The following is a 13,104-nucleotide window of genomic DNA, read 5'->3' on the forward strand; positions in this document are numbered from 1 at the left end:
TGTCAAAATTGTGTTAGTACTTTGCTGAGTCGTGATTCTCTCGTACAGTTACCATAACAGTAGCCACTACTGGGAAAGGGACATTTGCAGTGCACAAGAATCTTGCTTTAATAGAAAAACGTTGTTATTTCCCACCATAAACTGTAAGGCCCGACAATGCAGAAGCTACACAATGTAATAAATGGGGCATTAGTTGTAGAGGTTTATAATAGTTGTTAGAAGACGGGGCTGGTATTCGTACACATATTATCATACATTGATATGCATTTACATACATACATGTAAGGTGTAATAAAATACACGGTCTAAGACTATGGGCTATAAATGGTCTGAACTATAAATAGTTTTTCCACATGGCAGGTTTTACGCACTAGAGGCTCTATACGTTCCTTCGTGCGTCAGCAATAGGAGCATTGATCAAGTAAAAAAAAAAGTGGGCGAGGTCTTTATAAAGCTACTCATTTGTTAAAGTCTTACGCAAGAAGAAGGCCTCTTTTTTCATTAAATCACGTGTGTCAGGAGGAACCAGAGCCAACCATAGAGCTTGGACTGTAAGCAGTGACAGCAGAGAGGGAAAAAAAGTGCCATGGAGATTCTAAAACGCTGCATTGCGCATACCATCCTCCAAGCCTCCCTTTAAACGCCTAATGTAAATGCAAGTCCTGTGTGTAGGAATTTATAGGCCTAAAAAAAAGGCAAAAGCGTACTCATTATTCTCATCAATTAAGGAAACTTGTATAAGGGTTCATTATAAACACCTCCTCACAAAACAAAATAAAATAAAAAACAGACACAACCAACACAAGGGAGGGATATTTGTTCCGTAAAATAAAGTGGGACCCTTTGCTGCAACAAAATATTTGTGCTGAATAAAGCACAATTATCACTGGCCCTGTGATTGGCTCAGTCACACTGGTTGGTTGGACCTGACAGGCCAATTATAAATGTGTTAACAAAAAATAACTAGGTAGTTGCTTAGCAACCACGTTGTCTAGCTAGCTGTTTTTACAAGCGATATTTCCAGCCAAAAATGGGATAGGCCTAACATTTTATTTAAAAAAACATATAATAATAATAAATAATTATATAAATAAATAATAAAAAATATAAATAATAACAATGACAATAAAAACGCATTTCCTAATGAAATGTCTAAATTTGCTCAACAATTAATAGTTAGCCATTTCATTTAGTTTTTAAATTTGTATGAATTAGTTTGAATAATTATGCTACTTTTACGCAGTTGAACTGTTCATCTAAGTACAAGGCTGGTTAATACTTGACATTAAAGAACAACACTAACATGTCATCAAATAGTTTTCAGCTAAACCCTAAAGACCCGCTTTTAGATACAATAAGATAAATATTCAGAAAAACATCTCATTAAAATTAAGAAGCGAATCTGCTGTTTTTAACCATTGTTTCACGACACCTGAGCAGGTTGGAGGCAGTGTCCCGGCTGTGATCACTGTGGTTACACAGGGACAGTCGGGGCCGCTCACTCACTATGCACGCGGCGCTGCCACCGCTTGTAAATCTCCGTCCGGCCCAGATAACAGGCTGCAGCGGTGTGTTAGCCGCCGCCTTCACTTTAATTACATTGTCAACACAGAATAATTGTAATTGATTTCTGCTCGTCTTCCAAAGTCCGCTGAACACAGACTACTGCACACACACTACATACACGCACTGATAGGCTTTCTCTACTTTTGATTCCCATGAGGATTTCAAAGAACTAGCAGAACATGGATTGCTTTGCACACATCAGCAGGAAAAAAAGAGCACGTGTATCACAAATACGTTTCCTTATCTAACGTGAAGAGAATCCTCAAAAACATTTCTTCTTTTGTTTTCTGATTTGGTTTTTCTTAAGTGCTGATCGAGGAGCTGAACTAACCTAGGCAGGGTTTCTCGTTGTCTCCTCGTGCTCGTTAATTACACCAGCTCGTGTAATTAATTGATCCCTCCCACTGTCGCCTGACTGATAAGAAGCCGCATCCATCTGAAGCGCCTGGGAAGCAGTGATTCAGAGGAGGAGGTCACCCAGGGGCCCGTGGCACCCGTCGTCATCATCATCATCATCATCATCATCATCATCATCATCATCATCATCATCATCATCAGTCTTGGCCCCACATTTGAGTTAGGCAGTTTACGTAACAGTATAAGAAAAACGGTCCTGTAGTTGTAATGACAGTTCTTGACGGGGTCTGATTTGTTCATGCAGCTGCTTTGTGTGAAACAAACTCATTGTTTCTCCAGTGACAGATTCATTTAAGGTAGTAGGCCAATTTGAATTATAGTAGGCCAATATTATTAATACTCTTAATTAAGGTTGGTTATGTAAAAACGTTTTTACATAGTCAGTGTCAGTTTGAGAAACTTTAACAAAAGCTAGACTAAATGCTGAACATCATTTTAGTTTTTATGATAAAAAATATGAATCTTCCTTTAAATTAAAAAGCTGTGAAGCAACATTTGATAGTTAACTTGACATTATAGACAACGTTTTAAAGTAGTAATTTCACCAAGTCTAAGATGATTTAATAGCTGACTATAAGGTAATTAAATCTGCATGATAAAAAAGACAGTTTATTATACTTTATTTATTCAAGAACTACATGTCCAACAGTTGCAGCCTCTACTTTTTTCCTGTATGCTGTATTTCATGCCGGTGTGCAGACCAGACTGTATTAAAATACTGGCAGAGGACACAGAAGCGGTGAACATACATCTCAAGAGATGACTGTCATGAGGCAGCCAGCCGCAGTCTGTCCCTCCTCCTCCTCTTCCTCACAGACCACTACACTTTCCCATATTCCAGGATTCGTCATCTCAGGCAGAGAAGAAAAGGAAAACATATTTAATTGTAAGCAGAGCTTGCTCAATGAAGTATGTAAAGAGGCTTCAGTCAGCCTTTTTAAAGCTGAAATTCATTTTGCGTTGTCCCAATAAACTCACGGAAGATGGATGATGCCTCCGGTGAGATATCATGCAGCTCAAAGTAGGATAATAACGAGGCGAATGTGGAGGGAAATTAGTGGAAATACTTGGCAAAAGGACCAAATGTCTTTACGAAGAGCTGGCGGGACAGTTCATCTCAGTGCTTTTCATTTCGTTACACATTTTGATGAGACAAGAGTGGTGCACAGTGAAAGTGATTTGAACTGTTGAGTGTGTGTGGATTTGGTTATTTTTAAGTCAAAAGTCATTTAAGTGTAAAACTGGACCAAACTGGATTTCAAAGTTGAGCATTTTTGGACTTTAGGTTACAGTTGTTTCAACAGCGTGTATATGACTGCATTTCAAGCTGCGTCACATTGAAATAGAGTTAACACCACTTGAAACAATGATTACGTCACAATCTAAAAACCTTCCTTACATGATATACCATTGAGTCAATGAAATAAACTCAAAAAGAATTGTGTATGTTATGTTTTTTTATTACATGAATGGTCAGTTAAAACGGTGGGTTATATCTACTGGATGATGTACAGTGCAATAGCTGACATTATTGCAGGCTGTAAGTCAGCTTCCTGTCTTGGATTTCAAATGTGACAAACAGTGAGCGCGGGTCCTTCTTGTTTTTACGCACGGTGACCTTTCCCTGGAGCTCCTCTCCTAAAAAAAAGAAAAGACAAATACTAATCAGTGCTGTTTGTTTCAAATTGGATACAGGAAACACTTTCACATGAGTGTCCCCCGTCCTTTGTGTTTGAGTGTGAGATTCACATAAGGCAGCTGTTCAAGGGTTAAGTTGGAAAGATCTGGGACACAGTTGGCCATCTCTCCTGTCTGCAAATGTACAATATCAAAAAAAGAAGGACTTTCATTTGAGTTTCAAGCTTTGAAGTTTCTCAGGACACTTCACTAATACACATAATCGGACCGTACAGACTTTAAAAAAAGCAGAAAAAAACATACTGCTCTGTTTCTCTAACAACACGTGCTGAAGGCTCACAGCATGTGACAAATGTATTGAAAATGACAACTGGAACTGAAAAACACTGTACTTAGGCCATACTGTACATAGACACTGTATCAGTTGCCATGTCTATATACTAATTGTATATACTCCACATGGTCACAGGGAAGTACACTAAAATATAAGAACACATTCTTCTGGATGTCTGTGTAAATGATAGCTATAAGCATGTTGATTCCTACCAGGCTCTGTCTGGGTTTGGGGAAATAGGACCCAAGTGTAGCAACAAGGGAGGCAGGTATGGGTACAAACAAAAGGCGAGCTTTATTCCAAAGCTGTTTTACAAAAATACAAAGTTAGGTAAAGTCCAGGGCATGAAAAACACTTGACTTGAACGCATGAAAGACGATAACGAACTGACCGAGAACACAAGGGAAAGCAGGACTAAATACAAAGACACTAATCACAACACAAGCCACTGCTGGGGAGGGGAGGCAGAAACATGAGGGCAACAGGTGACAACAATCAGACACAAGGAAAACCAAAAGACAGGAAGTAAAACACATGACACAACAGAGGGAAAACATTTCAAAATAAAACAGGAAACAGACAGAAAACAAGGATCATGACAGGCTCACAAATAAAACAAATTTAAAAGGTAAATGTATGTCTTCAAATTGCTGAGTTTTAGGTTTGTAGCAACCCTTACTCAAATAGAACCAAGTAAAAGATGTGTGGGGGAAGAGTGTGGCTCATTGACATATTATTTTATTTTATCAACTTGGTAACCAGTTGCATTTGTTCTGCGATGGCACGTTGTTCTTGTTGGTTTCTTCTTCTACTTTCTTTCTGATTAGCATCTTTAGTATATCACACCTGGAACATCTACGCCTTTATATATTAAAAAAAACATCATAAAGGCAGAAGAAAATCCATCAGTGGGTTCATAATAACAGAGAAATGAATAACTGCTCATAAACAGACATTTTCCTGACGCCCTGCAGCAGTACAGTGCTGCTGAGCTCAGGACTCTGCAGCACGAGCAAAGACACACACTGGTGCTTATAGAAATGATGATGTGTGTAAAGGCAGTATGGTTTAATGTATGTTAATAAGCAAGATCGTGTGAGAGTGTATGCGGACGTGCTGAAAACTACAGATGGCAGCGAGGAAGAAGTGCATTTACAGTACGATGCACAAGCGATCGGGAGGCCGGAAGAGGAGGCTGATGATTATGACGCATAATCACTCTGATTAACTTCACGTTTGACTGCTGGAGGTAAATGAATGTTTATCCACACGGCAAACAAGCATCCTCTCACCCCCACCCTCCTCTCCCTTGTGCTACACACTCTTCAACGCTGGAGGTTAAAAGAGGACGAGGAGAGAAAATTGCTGACTGTGGCACTTTCTCTGTTGAAGCGTTCGCCATCACTGCTGTCACGTCTCACTCGTTACCATGCCAACACCGCTGTCACAGAGTCTTTGCTGCTGGCGCCGCTCTCTGGGTCTGTAGGTCCATTGCAGAAAAATGGCAGATGGACACCGCCTGTACTTTGTGAGTGCTTTAGCCCAAATTAGAGATGAAATCTCTTGTTCAAAAGAAAAATATTCAAAACACTGTTGTTGTACAGCTTTGAAAGTAACCAAACAATAGCAAAAACAAAAGACTTTGCCATGGAGTTGCTCAAAGGTCTCTGGTTGTCAACAAAGGCACATCATGACTTGAGGGTAATTAGAAAAATATCACAATTGATTTCAATACACCATATTGTGTCAAGACAATGCTGGGGCATCACTCCTTGTACAAGTAAGGAGCCTTGCCGCAGTATAACAAACCTAAATCAGGAAATAAATTGAGGTTGGCCGGAAAAAATGTTAGGTAATAGATTCATTGACTGCATGAATGACTTTATCAAGCGCAGAAGCAGAAAGATACTGCTGTGTTTTGGCTTTCTTGAGTGACTCGCCAAATGTTGTCTGAGCCTCGATCAGCAGCTTGTTACTGTACACAACAGTTTGAAATGTTGCAAGACTGGTAAAGATGTAGGCTTAAAGACCAGGCCTGTCTTGCATCACCAACTTGTATCGGTTCCATTGTCAAACATTGACACGATACAGAACCAACTGTAATTGTGTATCACCTGATGACAGTTAAGGTTCTTTATTAGATAAAAAATAAACTGTTAACTATGGGAGGCGGGCTACTTGTGAAACGTCACATTTTATAGGAATACACATAGACTCCATTTCCCCTAGCTATGGTAGTAGCAACAGAACCCGATGCTCATTGGAGGCATGTGATGGCTGCCGTCAAACTCAAGTTGGCGAAAAGCTGTTTAAGGTCAAAGGAATAATAGTTTGACATTTGGTGAACTTTTTAAAAAGAAAAAGGTGCGGGACCAAGAACATCAAAATAACTGCAGAAAAATGTCCAACTAACCCCTCATGTTTCACATTAAAGTACTGAAACGTATAAACCGAATGTCTGTGGAGCCGCGGTTCGACTTCAGCAGCTCTGCTGTAATCAGTCAGACCAAACTCCCCCTGGAAGAGGCGTCAGTAAACTGGCCGCTCAGATGCTGGGAGAAAAAGTTAACCATGTGTGGAAATGAGTCGGGGAATGGAGGCGGCCTTTCACTGCAATGTCGTACATCAACATGCCAGTGTCATTAGGCACCACCAGGCTCACAGAAACAGCCCAACGCAGCTTTCCTCCATGAAATTACACTGGAAAGACAAGACTCGCCTTACTGACTCATTTAAACTGTTGTCATTTACATTTTAACCATTTAAGTCAAACTCCTACAGTATGTGCAGCTCCGTACAGTGAGACTGGAGTAGACTGTTCTGAAGTACTACAGTGCTGAGGCTCAGTATGTTTACAGGAAAATACCATGATGTTATTCAACAGATTAGATTGGATAAATCTGAGTTTAATCTTAACAATATCTCCAAATAAACAGGGAATTCCATTGATTTTATGTTAGGCGTATTTACTATGGGTATTGATAAGTGTCCCTCTTCATCAATCCTATAGGAGGGCAGGACTCAGAGCTACATTAGCTTTATGTTGCATTCCACGAATGATTCAAGTGTTCATAAAAGTGTAAGACAAAAATATATATATCAAAAACTAAATGAAAAAAATTAATCTACAATGCTCTGAGGGATGCTATCTGTATAGAAAAAACTAAAGCATAGAATGCACGACTTCCACTTTCATTTTTTTTTTTGCTCTCTGACACTGCACTGATGCTCACATTTCAGTCACATCTGTTTGATTTCCTCCCTCTTGCTGCAGTCTACCTTAATTTAATCTGTTGTTACTTCTCATGCCTTCCCTGTTCAGTGCAGAGCTAAGAAGCCAAGCTGAGGGGCTGTTAATCCCATGCATCCATGTGTAGACACAAAACCAGTATGTTGAATTATAGGCCTGAAGAAGCTGAAGGTTGGCTCGGCCGCTGTTGTCGGAGAGCTCAAGGACCTTCAGAGTTCAAACGAGGGACCGGGGCGAGAAAGTTAGTGAGCCTGGATAGGTGAGGGCGGGGGGAAGTGGAGATTTGGATGAGCTACAGCACCACTTGGGACCGGGGAGGTGACTCATGAAAGTGGGAGGGAACAAAAACCATCTGATTGTCCAATGAAAGTCCTGACAAGAACAAACGCCCATGGCACAGGTAACCAGGCCACGGCCTCACCTCGAGGATCATGGGACAGTCTTGGAGGAGAAAAAAAAAAATGTGACCTGCTTTTCTCCAGTAACATTAAGTAAGGTAATGCTGTGAATAAAACGACCCTCCTCTTCAATACTGGAGCTACACAAACACAGCAGAGCATGACAAATGATTCGCTGTTTAATTTATTACACTGCCAGCCGGGAGGATTTGCAGGGATGTTTTGTTCCAGCCTGCTGCGTGGCTTCTCTCTCTTCTGCCGGCACCTCCCTCAGAAGCACAGCCTCGGAGTTAATTACTGCTGCACTCGTACAAACACATCAAATAGGATTCGTTCTCCGCTATGATAAATCACCACAGACAAGAGTCGGTATTAGAACAAACCACTGGATGTTTTTGCCCTGCCCCTCGCTACAGCCGTTCAGAACTGAAGGTGCTTTTCAGTCAACACAAAGGAGGAGAGGCCAGTGTGTGTGTAAGTGTCAGTGTATGTGTGTGTAAGAAAGTTTTGTCATCTTCAAGGTGACTTTGGGAAGTTTCCTCTTACAGCCAGAGGGAGTTAAGTATAGAACTATGCAAGTACTCTTGTGAATTTGAGTGTGTAAAGGAGCAGTGTGTGTGTTGTAAAGTACTCCATAGGGGCATAGCAGGCAGCCAGTAAATGCTGTTAAAAACTCAATTTCTGGTTTACGGCCCCTGGAGGAGGCTGTGGACCGTCAGGGTGCCGTTGTGTATCGAGCACATCAATAACCTGCCGCTCACTCCCATTTCCACATTAATTTTGTTCTTTCTTTAACATTTTCCTCCCCAAACTTGGCTTTGTTAACGGTCTAAGCTAGACTCAGCTGCTGATAGAAACTGGTTAGTTCTGAGCTCAGACTGTGAATGTGTGTGTTAACATGTGTCAGAATGCCTTCAGGTAACCCAAATGCTCTGCTTATAGTGGTTTGTGTAAGGAAAGGATATACTAATACAGGCTTACATCAGTGAAAGTTAAAGTATGACATAAGAGAATTAACTGCTTAACCTATGCATAATTGTTTCAGCGGGAAGCCTATGTCAGCACTCATTGGGCAAGAAGTGGTGCAAAGGCCACCAGCCTATCTCTATCATCATTCTCAATGACATTCACATCTACTGGCATTTCTTCAATTTAACTTACCTGATCAACTGTAGGAAGGGTATACAGACAAGGGGAACAAATGTTAACTGCAAGCTGGTGGATTTGAACTATTGACATTTTGGCTTTTGTGGCACTAAAGAAGATGGCCAAATGAAAAGTGTTCACCTTTGTTTCTGTTCTTCATGTTCTAACTACTGTTGACATAATCAAAGGAAAAACAAAACACCAAGTCTCTTACTAAGGCAGTGCTCCAACACAAAGTGATGATCCTAAAACATCGGTCAAAAATCCCCCATACTGTAGGTGTCCCACTTATTTGAAAAGTAACTGTGAATGCCATAATGTATGATAATTGACATCATGTTCATCAAGCCATCATTCAGTGCTTTCTGGAGCCTTGTACGGATGCATCTGCATTCATTATGATTCTCTGCTCTGCACATTTGAAAGAGTGGAAGAGAGCCTGACATTCTGCACCCGATAATACAAATAAATCTGTCTCCGTTTCGCCCTGCAGCTTCCGCGTCCATACTGTGTTAGCATACTGTCGTGCTCAGCTTTCAGAGTCAGCTGTGTTTATCTGAGCCAGCGGAGCACAAGTCCTGCGATAGCGTTTGAGCAGCGTCAGAGGTTTTGATGTTCTTATCGCCCTGGCTGAGCGGGGCTAAGGGCCCGCCGGACATCAAGCATCTCCGTACCTCCGCAGGTCATTTGTTACAGTAGACTCAATCTAATATCTGGTCAGCGAGTGGACAGCTCGCACAGAGGCTCATCCATCCCCACATCCCCGGACACATCTGTGATTCCCACTATGATAATGTGCACAGAGAGCCAGAGAGAAAAGCTGTATATACATAGTTTGAATGGTGATAATAATAACAAAGATTTGTCCTGTAAGCTAATCGCTAATCCACCGAGAGCTCAGGAAGGTACTTCTTCGGATGAATACAAAGCACAGTTGTAGTCCATTTTATTTTATTTAAGTACGAGTAAAAACACTATGGCTGGAAAACCTCCTGCAATCTTCAAAGCCCCCCAAAATTAAAAGCAAGCGTGAGATGCCATAGTGATTTTTTATTTTGCCTCAAGGTATTTGCTACTGTTTGTTTCACTTTGAGTTAAAGCCTAACTGTTCTAACCTTTTTTAAACAGACAAAGTTAACGCTTTAACATAGTCGAACAGTAAAATAAGACAAAGTACATAAAGATAAATCAGATACTTAAAAGACAAGGTGAAATATCTCAAGACCCTGCTTCATGGTAATTGTGAGAATCAGTTTTGTTATTATTATTATTGTTTTAGCTAGTATCTGCCCTGTCGGCAATGCCAGATTTAACTAAAATGGTAAAAAAGAGCAAAATGTGATATAAGATGCTCCATCATGTTAGCTGGAGTTTGAACCTGCTATTTCAGAGAAAATTCATACAGCTACACCTCACAGCTAAACCGTTTAATATTCCTTTAATCTTCTGACACGATGATTCTATAAATATTTCCCTGGTCAGTTGCAAAGTGCTCCTCTTGTAGCGTGTCATGATTCAGAGGCCTGCAAACGGCTATCAGATGAAGTTTTACATGCTGTCTCTGATGGCTGAATGTGATTTGTTTTGATCCCTCGCTGTCTCTGCGGGTGACAGATAACGGGTGTCAACCAGTCTGACTACATCTCCACCACAGACAGATTACCTGCCGTGGAACGCTGTGACGCACTACTGAGGTCCACGAGAGGGAAATAAAATCATGAAAGAAGGTCGCAAACTTAAATGAAACACATGATGGAGCTTTACCAGACATGTAAACTCTTGGAAAGGTATTATGTTCATGAGTTGACAAAGTACAAGATCTTACTGTACTGTTAAAAAGCATCTACGGTGTGTTTCCTTAAAGGCACTGTGTGTTACTGACCTGCTTGGACAGAGAAAGGCTTCTCCAGTAGGAAGACCGTCTGTTTCCAGTGTGTCTTTGTTGCCTGAGGACCTGTAGAGAACCACACCTAGTGCGATAATATATGAAAAGAAAAGAAAGAGCATTAACATCACAAATAAGGCTCCAAACAGCTAGGAGAACTTTGTCACATTGTGGAATTCTGCAAAAAACAAAACCACTTTTAAACGCTTAAGCGCATGAAATGGAGGACTGCTTTAACAATGAACTCTTGTAGTTTCTGAAAAAATCTACAGAAAACAAGCCATGAGCCTTAACTTGAGCCCATTGCAAACCATGCTATTCACATTTACTGTATCTAGTTTTACGTGAGCCCATACAGTATGCGATAGTAAAGGTGAGCAATACAATTTAAAAGTTGAAAGTAAGGCCTAGTCAACATACATAGATTTTCAAATGTTTTTATTCATTCACAAGTAGTGCTTGTGTAAAGGGGATATTTTTAAGTACAAAGGAGGAATAACCCTGTTTTTTATTTTATTTACACGTGTACAGTATGTGTGGAGTAAGCCTCATAAAACCTGCAAAGACTCACAGCCTCAATTAAAAACAAAAAAACATACTGGAGATCCTGAATGAGTATTGTTCGGGTTTAAATGAACAGCATCAATCCTTGGTATCAATCTTTTGCTTTGTAGTTTCTGTTACACTCAATCCACTCTTACACTTCCGTGTCCAAACCTTAATAGCCTAGCCTGCACTGCTAATGAAATCTAACTACAATGCATTTATAAACCACACAATAATAACATGATATATCGTTGCTGCATTAGTTCTCTGGATCATCTATAGCATGCAGTTTGAGTTTGAGGTACAAAAGGAAGTGCAATCAAAAGGCATATCTGTATTGCTCATGGAGCTTGGCATCGGCTGTTCCAACTGGCCAGCTCTGTTGGGTAAGTGCTTATATCAGCAGTCGGCTAGGACGCCCGTCGATTGCCAGCGAACGCCTCAGGGAGGAGGGACATGCTAAAGCGTGAACATAATTGAGTTTCCGTTAAATGGCTTGGCTGTTGCCGCTGCTGCTTACCTTGTTGCTGCAGCCTTTGTCAAAGAAAATGTCAAAGTAGCCGACAATTGCCTGCAATGAAATATGAGGGGCGTGTTAGAATGTGACAGTATAATAAACCCCTGGATTTGTTTGACTACATCGCAACCCTGACATGCAGAGCTGAGAGAGGAATGAGACAGAACAACACTCAGGGTTTTAATGAGCAATGTAAGCTAAATGAGCTGCTGTGTTTAGGAAGAAGGCAGTGAAACCAAAATCAGAATAAAATTCACCCTCAATTATTTACAGGTATCTTTACAATACTTACCAACCTTAAAGACGAACAGGAATTGTGGTTAGCTTACTTGCCATGCTCACCATGTCATTGTTGTGTGTGAAGTCTGGAGAACTTTATTGGTTAGCCAGTTAAAGGGACAGTGGATATTGACATGACTCATGTGAGAACTGCACTCTGAGACCCCCCCCCCTACTCTACAAACCAACGTGGTTTCTCCTTTAGGCTGAGTCAACAACAACTTTGCTCACCTGGGAGACTTGTCACTGTACCAAAGAAACAAATTATGAGGCAGCCGGAGACGACATAAAGGCAATTTTGCTGACAAAAAAAAAAAAAGGTTGGTATGTGAAATTAGCAAAGGTGGCAACTATGGTGACAGTGTTGCAGCAGTGTGAAAACTGAGGGGAAAGAAAGACTAATGTGGTTTCGGTCCAACTGAATAATGCTCACTAGGGTATTACAAATTAGACAACCGACAGACCTCTGCTCCATTATTAAAGAATCAACTTTAATGTTGATAAGATCCTTGCAAACCAAGTAAGGAGTAACTAGCTGGTCTGTTGTTAGATGTGACCAAAAAGGACATCATTTTTTACCTCCATATTGGGTTTTAAATGTCACTAATCACCTTACTGGAGATGTAGTCTAACTTGAAAAATATACTGTCTACTGATGTGGATTTACAGAGCTATAAACACAACTGAGTAAAAAACCAATTCACACATCCAAAACAAACTGAGGGAAAGTCCAGGGCTAGAATGCCTGCAGGTGACCGTTCTCAGATATGTGAGGTAAAAACTACCCCCCAGGCTCGTTTTCCTCCCATTTCTCCCCCCACTGGAGGAAGAGAGGCACTCTATCAATCTCAGGAGCGCACTTGTAGTGGCAATGATGCAGAACTAATAGCTTTTAATCCTGACGCAGCTGACAACTTGGAGGCCAGCTCTCCGAGACAAAGAAGAGCCGAATCAATGCAAGAGAGGGAGAGTGCAAAGCAGAGGGACAGAAGAGAGGAAACAGAGAGGTGAAGACAGGAAGTAACACAAGAGATGAAAAATGTAAAAAGGAGGGGGAAAAACAGGATACGGGAGGTGGCTATAAGATAATATAGAAGCTGTGGAGGTGGTTTCTTTTTTACAGGGATT

The 13,104-nt window shown here is 40.8% G+C and overlaps 1 protein-coding gene across 2 annotated transcripts in view; it reads right to left on the bottom strand.

Annotated features, from left to right (window-relative positions):
• Positions 1-3,420: 3,420 nt before the first annotated feature.
• Positions 3,421-13,104, bottom strand: part of prmt3 (protein arginine methyltransferase 3) — a 53,946-nt gene continuing 44,262 nt past the window's right edge. For both annotated transcript variants that reach the window (XM_063880589.1, XM_063880588.1), the window contains exons 14-16: positions 11,701-11,751; positions 10,632-10,719; positions 3,421-3,621 (exon numbers count right to left, since the gene is read on the bottom strand). In XM_063880589.1, coding sequence (XP_063736659.1) covers positions 3,512-3,621; positions 10,632-10,719; positions 11,701-11,751 — 249 coding nt within the window. In that variant the 3' untranslated portion in view covers positions 3,421-3,511. The remainder of the gene's footprint in view (positions 3,622-10,631; positions 10,720-11,700; positions 11,752-13,104) is intronic.

Source organism: Eleginops maclovinus, chromosome 4 (genome assembly GCF_036324505.1).
Source record: "Eleginops maclovinus isolate JMC-PN-2008 ecotype Puerto Natales chromosome 4, JC_Emac_rtc_rv5, whole genome shotgun sequence".
NCBI lineage: Eukaryota > Metazoa > Chordata > Actinopteri > Perciformes > Eleginopidae > Eleginops > Eleginops maclovinus.